This window comes from Tachypleus tridentatus, chromosome 13 (genome assembly GCF_004210375.1).
Source record: "Tachypleus tridentatus isolate NWPU-2018 chromosome 13, ASM421037v1, whole genome shotgun sequence".
In the NCBI taxonomy this organism is placed as follows: Eukaryota; Metazoa; Arthropoda; class Merostomata; order Xiphosura; family Limulidae; genus Tachypleus; species Tachypleus tridentatus.
Genome location: NC_134837.1, coordinates 30,741,076 through 30,762,042, shown reverse-complemented (window position 1 = coordinate 30,762,042; position 20,967 = coordinate 30,741,076). Strand labels below are relative to the sequence as shown.

General features: G+C 30.2%; 1 protein-coding gene across 1 annotated transcript in view; it reads right to left on the bottom strand.

Moving 5' to 3' along the window:
• The window catches only part of Chd1 (chromodomain-helicase-DNA-binding protein 1), an 82,501-nt gene that overhangs the window by 7,742 nt on the left and 53,792 nt on the right, over positions 1–20,967 (bottom strand). The window contains 13 exon segments of the mRNA XM_076474311.1: positions 1,725–1,856; positions 3,004–3,171; positions 4,299–4,462; positions 5,597–5,792; positions 6,555–6,733; positions 11,260–11,382; positions 11,748–11,936; positions 14,696–14,800; positions 15,935–16,042; positions 16,436–16,586; positions 16,891–17,044; positions 18,014–18,159; positions 20,786–20,827. Coding sequence (XP_076330426.1) covers positions 1,725–1,856; positions 3,004–3,171; positions 4,299–4,462; positions 5,597–5,792; positions 6,555–6,733; positions 11,260–11,382; positions 11,748–11,936; positions 14,696–14,800; positions 15,935–16,042; positions 16,436–16,586; positions 16,891–17,044; positions 18,014–18,159; positions 20,786–20,827 — 1,857 coding nt within the window.

The window sequence follows — 20,967 nt, the reverse complement described above, 5'->3', positions numbered from 1 at the left end:
TGTTAGGGTTGGACCCCTCAACCACCAGGATCCTCTCCTCCCCTTCACAGGTCACCCGCCACGCACAGCAAACACGTGGATGGATGTTTAGATTCCAGAGAAGGTAACCAGACAGAACAGAACTTTCCCTGGGAGGTCCCCTCACAGCGTACAGGAATCCACACCGAGGGGAGGAGGAAGGTTGCGACTTTAGTCTGCTTAATTTCATATTTCTTAGACACAAATACAACTCAGTTGCTAAACTTGACATATTATAGTGGAATTCTGTGGTATTGATATAGTAATTTATAATTTTTTTGGTTATTCAAACATATATATAAAACCCAAAACTTGTTTCATTTCACAATTTCTACATGTGGAATTTCTTAAGGATCAGTAAGCTACAAGAAACAGCAACTGAGTACAAAGGTCATAACAAAGACAGATAATTGTTTGTTTTACTTCTTTATTTACTGTTCTAAGTTTTAAGAAATATAATTTTATGAACTTGTTTGTATATAGTAATGATCTGTATACTTAAATAATAAATAGTAACTGAAATGAAACTGTATTTTACAAAATACTAGTCCATTAAAACACAGTCAAAACAGGTGACTTCATAAAGGTCAGTATTATAACCTTGGATACAGAAACACTGAGTGCACATGTGCCACATCATTGTAACTTCTGTATTGTGAGCTGAGCATGACTGGAAGGCCAGTGAATGTGATATAGCTTTAAATAAATTTACAACTAGTCTTCACTCTTTGCATATGCAAATATTCTGAATAAATATTATACTTAAAATAAATTAGAAGTATCAACATCTGTTATAACCTGAATTGTACTTAACTGGTAGTGGGTTGAAACTCACGTGCAGTGAGTCAAACACATTTCAAAATGATTAGAACAAGTAAGCATATCAACCAATTATAGCACAGCTAACATTTACCATATCAGTGTCAGTAGTACACTTTACCTGCTATATATTTTTTTTTTATTTAAAGAAGCAAAACTATATTTTCTCTTACTGTATCATTGGCTTCTTTCAATCACTATTGTAATTCTGGAAACAGAAGTACAATTTCTAATTTCAAATGAGTCTTTCTTCCTTTTAGATATATGTAGAAAATTACACAAGGGTAGTGACCCCTAATTTTAGACTGGTAGTTTAGAGGGATTAGAAAAATGGCTCTTATAACATATTGTAGCAATGGGGTACAGAACATGAATTCTCAGATACATGACCCATAACTATTAGACCTTGCTAAAACTTCCAAGTAACACATTTTTTTTTAAATGCATCTTTTTTTAAAATTCCCCTCAGAACTGTAACTATTTAACACATTCTAGTTGTAATAAGAATTTATCATTGTTTTATATTACTCCTCAATAACCCTCAATAATCATGTTCATAAAACAAAACATGAAAGGTGAACTGGTCATTATATAGCAGTGCTTTTCACATTCTCCTTTTGTAGCAAGAATATTTCAAAAATTCTGATTTCTTGTGCTACACTTAATGACATAATTTGTTTTAGAAAAGAATCCAATTATTTCTTTCTTCATGAAGATCACATTAGATCTTAATTAGTTGGCTTTATTTCATGTCTGATGGACAACAATTTTCTAGATTGTCTTTAAAACCACTCATTGGTCTATAACAAACTTATAAACAACTTTAAATTACAAAATTCTAGTCACACCATATTTTTCTAATATCATATCCATTAATTTAGCCTCACCTAGGATCTCTTATCTCTGCATGTGTTCTATCAGGATAGGGGACGGCTTCTCTTTCTCGTTTATAACTTCCCGATGGTCCTTCTTCTCTAAAATAGCCTCGTTGTGTATCCCTGCGAAAATCACTTGGATGTCTACAGAGAAAGTAAATACTTTACTATACATAAAATATTTAATACACTGCAATTATAGCAGCATCAGGCACAATATCCATAACAGTTTATTTGTAGTTAATGGTAACTATAATTTTAGTCACAGGCAATATGGAAAAACTTTATAAAAAAATAACTATGATATTTTGAGTTTTTTTAGTTACTTTCATTACTGATAACACTCAGAAAAAAAAACAACAAGTTTGAATTATGTATATACCTGTAATAATTCTTGGTATTTATAACAAAATGTCAAATAAATGAGTATAGTTTAATGTTTTTTTACAGCTGGGCAATTTAATTGATTAACTTGTTACTCATGAGAAGTGATTAACATTGATTATTGTCACACAAGCAAGTAAATTAATCAAAATTTAAATTATATCAGCTGCTGCAAAAATAATAAACTAAACAAAATTAGTGTTTCTGATTCTTACTAATTTGAATTATTACAAGTATTCAAAGAATCAAAATTTTGCAACAAACCTTCCTTATCCCTGTCTTTGTTAAAAAGCTATTAAGACTGTCCACTACTTTCACTATTTTTAAGCAAGTGATTAGTGAAAAGGAAACTGGCCACCAACACATGACAACAATTTTTTTATTTGTTGTTGCTGAATTGCTAACTACAGGGAAGACAACTCTCTGGCAGCACCTGCCACAAACATGTTATTTAAGTTTTGTTATTTAGTTTGTGTTACCTTATAGATTTAAAACCCATCTCATCAGCTCTAAAACCAAGAGCTCTACCATGAGGTTAACCCGTACCCACCCCACGTGTGAAGAAGTACCTTGTAATAAACATATAAAGAAGTTAATAGTTAATGTGCTATTTTACTCTTTTGCAGTATATAAGCTATAACCTACATTTTGGAAGCAAGACTGAGTTTATACTTAAAAAATAAAAAAAAAGTATTTTTTCTTTTAACTTTATATACTACTTAAAATTGGTTTATTGTAATTTTTATACTGTTATTTTGACAGTATTAAAATATTGTACTTTTGAAGAGACAAAAAGTAAATCCATACAAACCTTAGTAATATTTATTTCAGCCCATTAATAAATTAAATTTATGCAGTTTACTGGAGTAATCTTTCTCAAGTTGTTAGTGAATAAATAAAAAAGTACCTATCCCAGCTAGATGATGGATTATTGTGTGGCCATCGTTCATGGGAGTCCCAGTGCTTCCTTGGAGGAGGCCCTGAATAACTGTTTGTTTGTCCTTTTCTCTGGTAGCTGTTTCCCTTCATTACTGAATATGATGACATTTTGTCTCGCTGATATGATGGATTTTGTCTAAACATTGTATAAAGGTTATATTTATCAATATTGAATCATGTACAACACTGCACATTACACACATACTTGAATGAAAACCATTTAGTAAAATTAGATATTATTCAACTTATTATAATAACTGTTCTTATCAGATGAATTAAGATGCAACTTATTTCTCGCAGACATACAAAAACGTATTAATTTTTGCATATGCAGAATTACAGGGAAAGAGAAGGGAAGGAGTTCAGGATAATTAAATCAAATATTTTTGTATTGAAAAACACATAAAAATAACACTTTATCAATATGGTATTTTAAAACTTGAGTTTACAGTGATGGCAAAAAAACAACTAATTGGAATAAGGTCAGTATTTACTTTTAAGATGTTATATTTTTGTTTCTTGGTCGTGTTTACAAGGAACTGAAAAAATGTTGGTAAGAAGTAATTACTCCTTTGACCCCCTTGCCACAAGTATCTTTTACTGCAATGTTACCAGGTTTGTAATAGCTTACATTCAAAATTCAATTAAACTACTTTTTGTTTATGTTACACCAATCAGTGTTGCATAAAATCATAGCTAATGATACATATTTTAAAAGTGTGTACATTTCAAGTTCTTAATTTTATAGGGCAATATTAAAACAAAAATCTTGAATTTCTCCTAGTGAGAAATAACATTTTTTATCTAGGCACCCCTGTTCTCTAATTTATTCTACTTTCTTCCAACAAGTATGAAATTTAATGTAAATTACTCACTATAAAACTGTCATCACTCAGACAAACTATAATTTTTATAGCCTTCAATTTTCTTTAGTTACCAAGCTATTAAATAGAAAATCAGATCCCTCTTGCCACATTCTCTCTTTCAGAAGTTGTTAACAGTTCTATCTTATATGTAATAATAAATTATTTACCACCAGTAGGAAGCCAAGGTTTACATCTATCAATGGTATCTTATAATTAATGGTTAATTAATTAGAGACATTTAGTTAACATACTTGTAATAAATGTTTTGAGGTCATTAATATATTTTAGTAGTTATTTTTTTACTTAAAGGTAGCACAGACCAATTTATGGTCAAAGTATGATGTTATCATCCATGAAAACAAAAAAAGGTTAATCAGTATAGACAATAAAAACTTGCCCCTCTCTTCTGTCACCTTTCCTCTCAAGATACCTGTCTCTTCCATCATAGAAACGTTTTCCAGCTGATGGTCTTTCTGAAGTGTACATTTCTCCTTCGAATTGCCTTTTTAGTGATGAACCCGATCTGTCAGATTTAGCAGAGTGTTGACTGTGTTGACTAGACTGTAAAAAAACAAGTCTCAAATAAAAATTAATGACAACAAGACAAACAAAATACAGAGGTGTAGCATTTGTGCTAAACAGACAGAAATTGTGTACAATTAAACAAAAAAAAATTAGGCTTAATTCTTAACAAGAGCTGGGATTCTGATAGAACCTGCAGAACTTTTATGTTTTTACAGTAAAATTATTTAACCAAATTACATGAAACTTGGTACATATATTGCAATTAATCTGTAATTTATGAGTGAAAAAACATTCATATGATTTGTTTTGCTTTTTAGATTGTGAAATTGCAGCAGTTTTGTTGTAAAAGTGTGGAAAAAAATAATTCCTAACCTGTTTTAACTTGTCTGGTGTTCTCATCAACATATATTTTGATATTTTACTTTTCCAGCTGAACAAGTTTTTTTTTAATTTCGCACAAAGCTACACAAGGGCTATCTTCTCTAGCTGTCCATAATTCAGCAGCATAAGATTAGAGGGAAGGCAGCTAATCATCACCACCCATTGCCAACTCTTGAGCTACTCTTTTACCAAAGAATAGTGGGATTGACCATCACTTTGTAACACCACAACAGCTGAAAAGGTGAGCATGTTTGGTGTGATGGGGACTCGAACACGCAACCCTCAGATTACGAGTTGAACGCCTTAACCTGCCTGGCCATGCTGGGCCCCGGCTGAACAACCAACATGTTCTATGAATCACACACACATAACATGAAATGACTTTTAAAGACTAGTGAATACTGACTGGTTCTTCAAAATGGCATAACAGTTAGCTTTTCTTTGTATCCAAGTAGTTTACTGTTCCACATGTTAACGTACCCAAACTCACAAAAGCTACATTCTCTTCTCATTATTTCAGATATTCAATAAAAGCTATAAAATGGCTACATTAATTACCTATTCATAACATTTAACTGCTAGACTAGAAAAAAGATAGCACCCAGTATTCACCACCAACTGTTGGGCTCCTATAATTGAATACTGGGATTTGACTGCTACTGTTATAAGACACCTGTGGCTACAGAGTTTGGAAATCCACATTCAATGCTATTGTCTTGTTATTGTGCCCCAACAAATACATCGTATGTTCAAATAAGAAGAGAAAATGCAACTTTGTCAGAAACTTACCTCATCATGTGACTTTGGTTTATCTACAAGAAGCCTATGCTTAGACTTTGCCTCTTCTGTGCGTTGCCGATGGCCCTCTTTGTCTTTAAGACTGTGGCTTTTATCTTCAACAGATCTTTTTACAATTTGTTTGTATAACTTATACAGTTTCTTAGCATTAAATTCTGTGAACTTGGAAACAAATGTCCACAAGTAGCTGAAATATTAAAAATAAATATTAAACACAGTCCCAAAGAACAGATCAAAGTAAGTAGTACAACATTCATTTATTGGTGAGTAATATTAACAGTTTATAAAATCTGAACAACAATTTAACTTCAATATAGCTTCAACAAACTACACTCAAAGTCATGTAAGAAAAAAAAGAGATTTCCAACCTTACATACATATACATTTTAACTTTATGATTTTGAAAATTGTACAAATATGAAAATATTCGTCACCTTGAAAACTTTTAGTATTACTCTACAGTCTTGGGTGTTTAATATAACAATCTCCAAAACTAAAGATAACTTTGTGAAAATACTAAAGGATTGTAAATATACTTACACCAGTGACATGTACATATAGTCTATATGTTTCTTTGCCTTGCTTACTTGCATGCATCAATTTTAAAAATCAAGGGCTAATTTTAATCCAAATGACTTAAAACATTATAATTCATGTAAGAGCTTAAATTTTAAATAATTTTTTTAAAAATCAAACACCTAGTGACAAAGTGATCATAACAATAACCAATATTTTAATTTTATAAAATTTACATAAAAACATACTTAACTTTAACCAGAATCTTTAAAAAATAACAAAACATATTACCACAAACAAATGCCTTCACTACCCATGCAAGTAACCATGTATATGTAATAAATAATGACTGAAAAACTAGAGAATTTAACTTTTTTATCACAGTATTATAACAGCTGTGAACATTCCAGAATATTCAACTTCTATTACTTACTTTCTCCACTCTTTAATTTTTTCAGCATCATTAAGTTCAGCCAAGCATTCCTTTATGCGATCTCCTATTTTCAGTAAGCACTGTCGTGTGTGCCGTAGCTGCTCCTCTTTCTCTAGATTTTGATCAGGGTTATCTATTTGTTTCAATGCTTTTTTCACTGGTCTCATCTTTTCTTTGCACTATAAATGAATTACTCATCAATTAATGGAATAACAAATGTAACACACAAACAAACTAAATATGCAGTAATGCTTCAACTTATTATGCAACATTTTAAAAATGTTATAAAACCAGGGTTACTGACAAAACAATGGTATAAAAACATTATAAATAACAATACTGTAATAAATAAAACTGGGTTCAACTTGGAAATTAGCTGGCCAGAATGTATAGTGGAAATAAAAATAAATACCAAAAAATTAACAGGAAGAAATGTGATTTGGTTGATCTGACTCTGAAGTTATTCTCTTTTAGTCAGTCTGTGTATGTTTCACATAACAGAAATGTATATAATGTTCTGAAACGTTAAAATTCCATTCACATGTTCTACTTTGTTAATGTCTGCTTAGTTTCATATTACTATATATACACACACACACACACATTGACTTTTAAGTTACAAAACTTATCGTTTCCATTCTTTTCAAGGCCATTTAGTTCGACCAAACAGTGACATGTAGGTAAAGATTTTGATAAGGAAAATGGGCACAGACCACTCCATATGGTTTGTGGTATGCACGTCACTCCATATGGTTTGTGGTATGCACGTCACTCCATATGGTTTGTGGTATGCACGTCACTCCATATGGTTTGTGGTATGCACGTCACTCCATATGGTTTGTGGTATGCACGTCACTCCATATGGTTTGTGGTATGCACGTCACTCCATATGGTTTGTGGTATGCACGTCACTCTATATGGTTTGTGGTATGCACGTCACTGTATATGGTTTGTGGTATGCACGTTCACACATCAAAATTATTCACATCTTTCAATACTAGAAATGTCCTTATTGTTTATGCTAAAATTTAATTTGCAATGTTTAAGAATGTATAATCTTACAACCTTGAAAAGTCAGGTGGTTTCATTGTGATGTGTTTTTAAAAAATAATTAAAAACGATTACTTTTGTTGTAAATTTCACTTGCTGCTCTTCATGTCTTCCTGCATTCTTGTAAAAAAATTTCCATAGTTCTAATTTCATAATACTGTAAATTTACCTTTGTTTTAAATCAATAAATACTGCACACTGTGAACACAATCTCCAGTGTATAAAAAACAGTATTTTTTTTGTTGCCAAGCTAAAATTATAAGCAAGTCTTTTTTCCCCATTAGTAATCAGAAAGTTTCATTTAATAATGTAACAGTTCTAAACCTATTTAATATAACTACTTTTTTAAATATATTTTTGATGATTTACTCTCCCCATTCAATTTTAGTCCCAGAAGACTTCATATAAACAACAAAGAAACCTTAAAAGAATGAATGCAAAGTGATCAAACTAAGCCTAACAATACTCTACCTTATCCTGATCTCTTATTTAACATAAAAACATTCAAAGTATAACTGATCATATTACATCTTTGCACTGATTTAAATTCTTAATAAATTCAATAATTTTAACTTTCAATAAAATGTGTATACATCTTCAGAAAACTTAGTAGACTTTCAGTTAACAATACAAGTCTTTCACATACAAAAAATCCTATGCTTAGTGAAGTATTTTTAATAAACTGAAAGATTGTACAAGAATATACTGATTATTCTTTTGAATAAATCATGTGCAATGTTATTTTTTCATGCTAAGATTAAAAATATTTTTCTTCACAAGCAATTAACACAGCATTACATCCACCACTATACTGGTACAGATATGTTGACAACACGATTGAGGGATTCAGATCTACAGAACACAAACTTAATTTTTTCAATCACACTAACTCTATACATCCCAACGTTAACTTCACATGTGAACAGTAAGAAAGCAATCAAATATTTCTTAACCTCCAAATTACGAGAACTGACACAGAATTCAAAACAGAAATCCACCGAAAAATCACTCATACTGGACTATACATTCCTTGGGACTCAGCACATGAAACAAAACAAAAACTCAACATACTAAGAAACCAAATAAACACAGCCATAAAACTATGCTCACCAGATAAAATTAACGATGAATTAGACAAAATAAAACAATACTTCATCAACATCAATAAGTTTCCTCCACAAACCATAAAAAACATTATACGCACAAACCTAGACAGAAAGCAAAATCAACTAACAAAAGAAAATTTTTCCCACGATTCAAAAAATCACAAAACCATATACTGCTGCATACCGTATATTCCCAACATCAGCAGAAAAATAACCAACATTTGGCAAAAACTAATAACAAAATATGACATTTCAGTTAATACCAAATTTATTCAAAAACCAGGCACAAAACTAAGGTCTATATCTATATTATGTAAAAACTACACTGAGAAACACAACACCAACATTATTTATAAAATACAATGTGATAACTGCCATGTCTTCTATATCAGAGAAACAAGTAGGAAAATGGAAACCAGATTCAAAGAACACAAAAAGTCACCTTCACACGTTTTCAAACACTGCAAATCAAATAAACACAACCATAAAAAACACCCAACTACTAAACAAAGAAACAAATGTACAATTAAAGAAGCCTTACTTATACAACAACTCAAGCCCAAAATAAACCAATACAAAGGAACACCTTTATACCTATATTAATAAATATATCCATCATCTAAGCACTCCCTCGACATTCCTACACTCAGTTACACAACCCCCTTCAAACATATAGTCAGCAATCGGTCAGTTAGCTCTTTCTTTCTTTGTGAACCTGATGAAGACCAAAGAAGGTCGAAACATTGTTCTCACTTCTACATAAAACATTTTCTCAACCCATACCAGTGGTTTTTACATATATATTTTCTCTACAAATGGGTTTTCTTGTCATCAGGGATTATTAATTCCATTTTAGCTTCTTGTACATAATGATATTTATGCTACTACACCACAGTATCTCTGTAGTTTACTGGTTTAATACTTAGAATATTGCTCTCTCAAAATTCTGTGATAAACTACATTAGCTTAAATAGTTAAATCTGTTTTATACACATATGCATCTTTAAAACATGTTAGATCACCTAACCATCTAAAAGTTAGCAGGTTCAGTTTCTGTTTCAGTATACTTAACACAGTTTATTCACTTCCAGACATACAGCAGTAAAGGTTTATGCAATGATACCTGTTTCTACATATGCATTGTACCAAAAAATATTTGACATGTATATTTTAGCTAAGATCTAGTAGTCAACTATTCATTATTACAGGAACATCCCAGTGTTTTGTTAAAGTCTAACTTCTTTTCCCACAACAGACTTACAACACACGATTCATCACAGGGTAATTTCCATGCTTTATAGTATTAATGTTTATGTTTTCTACTGGTTATATATTGTTTATATCACATGACAAACCCATGTGCCTACCACAATAACATGGTTTCAGAGCAGTTCTGGGACAAATCCCATATATTCACCAACATCCACTGCTTTTGCACCTATGTATTACTATTTAAGCATAACAAATTTTAAAAAAGAAATGAGAAAAGAAAACAGCATCAATAATGCTTTCACTTATACAAGTGGCTTCTCCTCTATCATCCAAGAAATATTAGAGAAGAGAATGTCAGAGAAACCCAGAACTCCAAGAACTTATCTCTAAGATATTTTGAATACATTAGATGCTAATAGTTTTAAACAATAAAGTATGCATTGCATGAAAAGTGCAGTGAAAGCAGTATACACAGATATGTCACTATTTATAAGTGCTCCTAAAAGATGAATGAAAATATTGTAAAACAAAGGATTTTATAATAAAATCATAAATAGTCTGTTTCAGTGGCTTTGAAACTATGTTGTGCAAACTTCAAACATTGCAAAAAATAATAATTTCTGCACAGGGAATGAAAACTTGTGCCACAGTGAAAGGATTAGAATGACAACAATGTTATGTTTGATGCTAAGAAGTTTTTGAATAAAAGCCTAATTTATGTTTCAACAGATACAAACTGGGCACTATTCTACGTTCATATTCGAGATAAAGTGTTGCTCATAGAATTTTTGTCAAGAGGACCAAATCCTTCACTGAATTCCAGATTGTGCATCATCCATGTAATGAAGTAGGCATCAGCATTGAGAGTTATTAATTGTACAACATGATCAAGTTAGTTTTATTTGAAAAAAGAGTAAATTGAATCATTACAATTTGTTTCATTTGTGTATGTACCGAAAATATCTAAACATTCACTGACAAAGCTTGCATTGCAGTAATCTTCTCTGCACTTTTTCCTTTATTTATTTCAATTTTCCCATCATTTTGATGAGAAAGTGAAGTCATTGTTTTGATAATTTACAGCTTTTCCAACATTTTCATACATTTCATTTTTTACACCATTTCCAGTCCTCAATATCCCATAGTATCTGGAGAATCCCCACAAAACCAAATGAGCTAATTACGATTATGAAAATATGTTTAAAGCAGCTAAAGTTACAGTTTTGGAAGAGTATCCCAAAATATAAACATATCTATGGGCATTTTGCTTTTTTTTTACATATTCAGTGTTGCTTTCTTATTCAAACTAAAATGGTTTTAATTTTAAATCACTTTACCTCCTTGAATATACTGGGTTCTAGATCTCCTGATGAATCGATCACCTGTGGTTCTGCTGTAGCAGTGTAATGCATAACAGGTGGTTCAGACTTCTTTTGTTTTGGTACCACATCTGTGATGTCCTATATGTACATTTTTGAGTATATTAATATATTTTAATTTTCCATAAACAATGCTCATTGAATCAACGTCCCAGCACACACATTCTTTTAATTTCTTCATTTTCTTGTAAAGTGAAATTTTATGATTACATATTTCAACTCAAGTTGTAAATTAGAATGCATACAAACTGTCCATAATACTCTAGGTAGGTTAATTTATACTTATATTAACTAATGACGTGAAACACATGCAAACAGTACTTCTCACCAAAACACTAAGAATTACAGTGGTCAATAGGGTCAAGATATAATGTAATACACAGAAAAGGCTGGAATATCTACTTCTAACAATTCCATGTAAACAGTTTAAAGATCATAAATCTAACCTTTTTCTTATGTTTTTCTTTCTTTGATTTTTCTTTTGAATTTAACTTCTCTTTCTTCTCAGATGTTTGTTTCTTTTGTTTTTTCTTGCCTGCTGTTTTTTCTTTAACACTGTTACCATCTTTCAATTTATCAGCACCTTCGGCTATCTTGTGGTCTGAGCTTTTCAGGCGTTCTTCATGTTTCTTTGTCTTTATTTCATAAAACAAATCTTTAGATTACAAGCATAAAAAATACTTCTGTCCTTCAAAAACAATTAAATTCATACTTAATTATATATGTATAGACACACACACACACATATAGACATACAGTACTATGCAAAAGTATTGGGGCAATAAGAATATTTTGTCATTCTTTCCATTTTATGGGGTTAATTCTTCCATGTCATTAGAGAATGTCAGTTTAAATACCACAGTAATACTTCACTGATCCCTACTGACTACTGAATGAACCAGGTGAGAATACTTATTCTTTAGAATTCCCATATACTTGTACCAAGGACACATCATAAAGTTTGTGCTTGAATGAACATGCTGATAAAATTCTGGGTCTTAAATAACTCTCATGGTACCACATGCAATGTCTTAACTACATATAAAGAATGTAGCAAGGAGCTAGATATGTATATGGCACCAGTATATGTTAGGAGAAATCAATTTTAGCACAAATAAACCTTGATAATAAAACTGTTTAACACTATACATTAAGTTTTGTTGTCACTCCACAGCCAAAAGAGAATATAGAATTGTCAATAAAGCAGAGATTTTATATAAAAGCTTTACGTGATGCTGGTTGGACTTTCTGGCAAATTGCCGCAAACTTGAAATGCTCCCCAAACACTGACAAGTACATCCTACAACAGTGATCAGCAACCTTTTTGATTGCAGGTTAATTATGTTTTTTTATTATTGAAAAACTTAAGTGTTATATTAGGTCTGTGGTAATTATATAATTTTTAATAGTAATATATGTATTGAGACGTATATGCTTTACTTATATACAACAAACAGAATTAATAGTTTCACCAGCTTGAATATTTTCCCTAAAACTGATCTAAACACTTTCTGTAACTGTAAACTCTTTCCCCCTCTTTCTTTAGTATCTTTGTTCTTTTCACACAGATAAGAAATTTGAACTGAGTGATGACTGTGCTCTTATGATGTGCAACAGAGAAGCCAATGTTTGGTGGATCAGTAAAAATAATCCTTAGATTTTGAATGTTAATTTAAATACTAAAACTTTCTTTCCTGTATAAACTTGTGTACTTCAAAATGATCACATCACTGAACAAAAACTAGTTCCAAAAACTAATTTTACTTATTGTAAAAGCTCTAACTTATAATAAAAGTATACTTTATCAGCAAGCTAACTCAAACTGAATCTATACTGAAACAATGCCTGAAAGACTACTTGTAGTTATTGAAGCAAAAGGAGGACATTATTAACCGTTTGCTGAACTCAACAATTTCAACCAAGTTTCTGTTGTCCTAAACATGAATATTAATACAATTTTGATGTGTCACCTGCAATTTACCTTCCATTGTTCGTTTAAAGTAGCCTGAAATCTAATTTTTGATTTTGATCCTATGTTATGCAATACGAATTATCTTGTAGGATCCTCTAACTTATTAGGTTATATATTACAATTTAAATTGCTTAAAACCGAGTTAAATGATGATCTAAATTTATAAGTTAAATAAATGTCGAAACATCAAATTTATGATATTTGCCAACCAGATTGATACACAGTTTTCTCTTTTCATACAAATATATTTTAATATACAAGTAACAATGTAATTTATAACAGTTATAACAAATAGTTGATACAAATAATGATATATATACATAGTCTTCTTTCTACTCTGGAATATGCTATCAAGTGCTCACGATGAATGAATTAATACTGATTTGATATCAACAAATATCACTTAACAGGAAGCTAGCTGGCTCTTTGCTGAATATATGCGAGTTTTTCACAGCTGAATTTATATATGTCTTCATAATAATACTAACATCTGATGCTAATCTGCTGAAGTTAACACTCCTACGAAAAGACGTTTCTAGTCGTGATTTCTCCAAGCCTGTTCCCCTGGCTGTGGTTTCGCTAGATAGTAGATAGGGACAGTGGGAATCTCATTAATCCATTCATTAATGGATTTAAATGGCAATTTCATTTAAATACAAAATTATTAGCCTAATATTAATAACCTTTCAAGTTGCTCTGGGGCCTATTAGGCCCCACTTTTCGTAGGAGTGTTAAATGTTTTGTAATGTTCAAAAGCTATAAACATTCCTGGTCAGTGTTCGAGGTTCCTGATTAATGAGCATTACTCACAGTTACAGCTTCTGAGGTTTACAGTGTACCGACTGTATCAAACCAATAAAATATGCTATCTTTTGGTGTATTGCACTGATTAATTTTATAGGCATAAGGCAAGTTTCTAGAAATTTCAGCTTGCACATCAATACCGGCAATCACTAGTATTTACATTACACATATTACATTGTTAGTTCTTATACTCAAGAATCTTCTACAACTTGAGTGAATAGGCAAGAATTTTGCAATACCAATTTAACAGTAAGTTATGCATATTTTTAAATATAAGCTTAACTAACACAAACACTGACATTAAAATAAATATATGATATTAAGTCCATCACACCTAACACTTAAGCACAGTATTGTATATATATATTTTCAGTCCACCATTTTATTCACATATACTTTAAAAATATGGATATACGAGTCCATTATCAATGAAATAAATGTTAAAAATATAATTTCCAAGAATCATATTATGATGATAATTCATGGCTATCTATATGACACTAAAACTGGATTTATATCAACACAAAACTGAAAATGTACCAACAGATAACTTCTTTAGATACACATATGTTAGTTATGAATTAACTAGTTTTGAAAAAAGATTGAAACCATACTTACAGATAAATCACTGTCACTGCTGTCTTCAATTTCTACAAATTGTTTACTAATGGCTGTTTTATCCAAACGAGATTTTCTTGGACCCTTAGTTTTCTTTGACTTCTCCTGATATAAAAGAATAAATATGTGAAATAATCACACTAAAATTCTTAACTGAATATGTTACTTAAGAGTTTCATGAGAAACACTTGGTTTGGATCTAGACAAGCTTTCCTTTATGATTCACTCTTTCATTTCAATGAAAGCTTGTACTCATGACCAGTTACAACAGTAGGATATTCAAAAACTATTATACACAATAACATGATGTTCACCTTTTAAAAATATACTGTCTTACATTAAAAAAAAAAACACCTAAAAGTGTAATTTTGAGATTAAGCAAAATCAAGTCCTATCAGTTTTCTTCAACTTTGTTTCTATTTCAATCAAACACAGAAAATAGTGGAACTCTCTCACTAAAAGTTTGTTCAGAAATATGAAACATATTAACTATTTAGAATTTTAGATTATGTGCTAGAAAAAAAACAACTAAGAAATGAGAACACAGAGCATAATGTGATTTGTTTAATCTCATATATATGTTTCAGAACAATCTTACCTACATTACTTTATAAGTAATCATTAACAATTAATTATCAATGAACTACTCAATCTTATAACTTGCCTGAATACAAACAACTAAAAAAGTCAACCACACACAGTTACATTTAAATAGTTTTTATAAATTTCCAGTTTAGTAAAAAAACTACTGTTGCATGCACACCACATGCAAATCCTACATTAAACATGATAAGATGTGAAAACTTGTGAAACAAACAGATTAAGACAAACACTTATAAAAATGTAATACTGTTAGTTTTGTCACCTCTTAAGCATTCAAAGCTTTCTATTATAAAAATAATACAAAGATTTCAAAAATAATATCACAGTAAGTTGACAGAATTTTTTTCATTTGTTTGGTCGCTACTAATAATCCAAGCAATCTTATATACTCAGATTTTTCTTGTTTGAAAGAAAGATGAAATCAAACAATGTATTCTTACATTTACTAATATATCTAATTTTCTTGTCCTTTTAATGAAATTTTAGTTTATAATTACAGAGTTTTTGTTAAAAGCAATACCCTATAGATGACATTTTACAGTCCATGGTCATAACACATGGGTAAATGCACTTAACAAAACGAAATGCAAGACTTTATAAAGAATATTAAAATGCTCAGAAAGTAAACAAATATACCTTTCCAGCTTTCTGCCTTTCTAAGGTTCGATGCATGACTTTTAATAAATAATCTGCTCTCGTTTGGAGTTGTTTAGCTTGTGGTTTCTGATCTCCATCTGGTAAAATCTGTAAAATCAAGAAAAGAATAAGAGTATAACAATAACTGAACTTGAAGAGAATACATTTCTTATAATACCTGACTAACCTTATTCATACACTGAAAAGAAAATAGTAATTTTCAAGTCAACAACTTGTGTAAAAGGAAAATTGTCCTGTTTCAGTTATTGCACAAACATGCAAGCAAAGGAGAGCTAGAAAATAAGCTTTTAGAACACTTTTTAGTAGTAAAAATAAGTGCTTATTCTTAAAAACCTTAAAATTAAATTTAGTGTAGTAAACTCTAAACTCTTTAGTGTAGTTTACTGCTAAGCCACCAGGAGTAAGAGTTGAAAAAAACAAAACATTTTATTGAATATCTTAAAAAGGTTGATTAAAAAAATTATCAATTTATATCCTTACCTTTTCTCCTAGACCTAAATTTGGATCCATCTTTATAGATTCCCAGTTTCCCATTCCATATTCATAAATACCAACCAATAATCGAGAGTCGTCTTCTTTACCCCACGGAACATCCCAATGTGTGTCTTTACATGTCGTATCCATTTCCCACCTGAAACCAAAAAGATTATTAATTTAAAAGGAAACAGACATTATCTAAAGACTGTCATTACTTTACACTATCATGATTCTTACCATCTCTATATATTTATTTCTTTTCAAGATAAAACTGATTTCAGCCAAAATTTAAAATAAAAATTGTTTTTATGGTTTTCTATCTCTTTTACCACTGTCATGAAGGTAACCTTAAAATTTATAGATAGAGTGACAAAACAACAAGTTTACTCCTCACATTTAACAAAAACACAGAAAGAAACTAACTACCAATTTGCTGTTTATACTTGACAATGGTTTACCTCAAACGTTGTTTAGGATCTGTAGGAAGACATGTTTCAAGGGGTTCTAGATCTTTCATTGCATTAAGAACTGTCTTGGCATTTACTGTAACTCCAGACAGTTTAAAAGACGGTCCTCTGTCACGACGTTTGCCAGTAGCTGTACCCACTGAAACTGATGTGTAAAGAAATAATAAAGTACGAGATGTTCAGGTTGTATAACACAGCTCATATAATACTTATTGAGTTAGACAAGAGTTGACCTATAACATAGATTACTTTACAATCAAAGATGGCAGCAATGTTATTGATTTTTTCCAAATTAAAAATAGGTAAAATCAAAAGCCCTTATTGCTCTAATAACTTCCCTAAAATCACCAATATTAGTAACAGTGACAGAAAAGCTTTTCCCCAAAATGACTGTAATAATAGATGTAATGTTTCACTTTGAAAAATCAATATCTTGACATATAATGCACTATTTCAAGTAGTCAATGACTAGATAGTCTGGTAATTATTACAACTGATGTCCCACTAATGAATAATGCAGTTCTTTAATCATCAGAGATAGGATGACCTTTATCTAATGCTGTAAATACTAAACATAAAATTAACAGGAAGAAATTAAACAAAAAAACATTTCAGCTGAAAAACAAAGAAGCAATTGTTTAAATAAAAAATATACATGTAAATTTTAGCTAAGAACTAGTAGTCAACTATTCATTATTGCAGGCACATCACAGTGTTTTGTCAAAGTCTAATTACATTTTGGAGTTATTTTCTTACACAATAATCAATCATCTTGTAAGTTTCAGTAAGCTAACAAAAAAAAACATATATTTTAAAATAATATTACAAAAAAAATTCATTGTATCTAATAGGATTTCATGTTACTTGAAGAAGTATTTTTTTCTGATAGTCTATACTTTATTCTCTAGCCAGCCTTGATATAGTATTTTGCCACAGTTGGATACAAAACTAAATACATTATTACAATATGAATAAAATAAGTAAATTTTTCTAATAAAACAATGTAAAAATGAAATGAATTCATTTTATAACTTACTTTTACATTATGATGCAATACCTAAATTACACTACCTATTTCAACTTCTAATTACAGCAAAACAATATTTTTACTTACGGTTACTATCTTCATTTTGATTATCTTGCTTCAATGTATGTTCAGACATAGCTGTCTGAAAACCATTGTACAGTAAGTCTGCTAACCTCTTCAGATCACTCATTGCTTTTTCTGTTAGGTCTGCATCCATTGCAATGGATTCAAGCCTGAAAACAAACAAAACAAATAAACATTATCTTATTATCCTTTTTATATTATTTTAACAAAAATTATTATCATTCCCAACCATTATGCCCAAAATCTGTACTCACAACTCTTTTCAAAATACTAAGTATTCATATAAACGTTGCTAATTAATAATAAACTCTGAAGGTAAAAGAAATTTAATCTATAAAAAAAACACAAACTCCAGAGAACTTATGCTACTTTCATTCATGGAAGTATTAATTTTAATTTAAAAAATAAAACAAATAAGTAATCCAATCACGGTTAAGTTAATGTGGTATGATTACCTTGGATAGCCAGTCTTAACAGTAAAATAAATGTTTTATTCACTTATTTATCAAACTACCAATTTACTCAAAGATATGAACAGATTCAGTACCAAAAACTAAGTTAAGGTTTGTGGTTGTTAGTTTGTTAGTGCAAATCTACAAAGCAGGCTAGCTACTTTCTGTCCACCACAAGGAATTGAACCCTGGCTTTTTCTAGAAGCTTACCACTGACACACTAGTAGACAAAGCAAATGAAAATGAATGAGTTCAAGATGTCAGAAAAACACATATGGTGAATAAGTCTTGATACAAAATGATAAAAACCCTATAACAAAAGTACTTTCAAAAGGTGAATCTTACTTCTTTAGGGGGAAAGTGGGAATGTTTGCTCTAAAAAAGGTTCATCTTTCACAAATGCTTGAGTTATTGACCAAAATAAGAGATTTGTTAATGAATATATTGATCACTTGTTTTGAATAGACCATGTGGCAAAGTAATTTTTGTGTAAAAATAAAAATACTTTTCCTCGTTTCAAATTTCCTTTGTGTAATTATGAATTACATTTCAAGCTTTGTTTTTCTCAGAAAACTTTTATATTTTATTTGTTATTTTCTCTACCCTATCTCTGTATGGTCAATTAGACCAGCTTCATAAACACCACACAAAATTCAAAATAAATCTAAATTTCCCATTTGTTTCCTTTCTAGAACAGCTTCAAATTTTAATATGAAACTACATGCATTTATTCTAAGTAGCTTTAAGTTCATTACAGTATACATCCACTTACAATTAAATGTTACTCTTTTATTTCCTTTTGAACCACATCTAACTACTCTATGCTATTATAAATTGTAAATCACACAAGGAACATGCAAGCTCATGTTACATTATCAAATTACATTACTCATGAGCTACTAAGAGTTGCCCAGTCAATTGCTCCATTTTTATTGTTATTATTATTTCTTTTACCTAATCTAATCTTTAAAAAAATACACAAGAAAAAGACAAAATAAAGCATTTGTCCAATTTCTTTTTTTTGTTGATTATAGATAACAGTTAACCCTACTTTTTTATACTAATGTTAGTAATGCACTAAGTTTTTGTTCAGTTAAATAATACACTAAATAACATGGACTAATGACATGCAAAAATATACAATTTCCCCTAACTCCCAAATATTTTTTGGCTTTCCAAATATGCAATAAGAGTCATTACAAGCTCATCCAAACTGGTTGTTAACTTTCTCTCAGGAACAAAACTTGTATTCTGAGTAATTTAATAGATGAAAACAATAACTTCTGATAGATTATAAGTAATGTATGAGAGAACTATTAACAAATTCTGAGAGAGAGGCTGTGAGAAGGGGATGTGGCATGAGGGGCTTGATTTTCTATTTGAAAGCTCTGTAATTAAAGAAAATTGAAGACCATAAAAATTATGTTTTGTCTGAACAATAACAATTTTAAAGTAAATAATTTATGTTTAATTTTTGCACTTTTTCAAGGGATGATAGATAATAAAACAGAAATGACATCAAGAGAAAATGTGTCACACTAGGAGATTTCAGGATTTTATTAAATACTGCCTTGTATATTAAGAACTTGTATACTATTAAAATATGAATTATTAACTAAGATTTTATGCTATACTAATTGGTATAACATAAACAAAAAGCAATTTAATAAAACACTGAGTGTAAAGACACTACAACTTTGTGTCATGTACAGTAAATGATATCCATGGCAAGAAGTTTAAGCCATGACGTTTTTTTTAATAACTTACTTAAAGTTATTTTATATTTTATCAACTACATACAGATATTGTTTCTTATACTACTTTGCAAAATAGTTTCATTTAATGTTTTCTAAACAGAATTACTCAAAAATAATGGAACTGCCATGTGAATTTAGCATTTTTTTCTGACAGACAATAATAGAATAGAAGTTTCCCATCTTACTATTCTTATATACTGGAAAGCTTCATCTTGCAACACTTGTTCAATTCTTGTGACTAATGTTTTTATAAACTATCTTAGAAAAGTATTATCTTATCATGTTAAGCCTACAAGCTGATATCACATTTCACCCAGTTGATACTAGATTCAAGTGCCATAAGTAGCATTTTTAGTTCCTTTAACATTTCAAGTTCACACTAGAAAGGAAATTCTCAACTAACTTTTTATGTCCTCACATCTTGTAACAGCCTAGTATTTTGATTATATATGAATTATTTACTCTATCTTGTATTTATTAGTCCTCTTTATACTTAAAACTCTTCATAAATTAATACAAATCTTCAAAAACCTATCCAGTCAGGAAAGTTAAAAATAACAACTCACCTATTCATAGGAGATGCAAATTTCTTGAAACTTCTAACAAACCTGAAAATTAATCAAATGATGATTCTTCAGGGAGATTTTTGTGTTTTTAAACAGAAAAACTAACAAGCTCTGTCTTTTAACCAATTACATTAATCGAAACTAATTTATTACAATGATTCAAAACTAAATAACTACAAAAA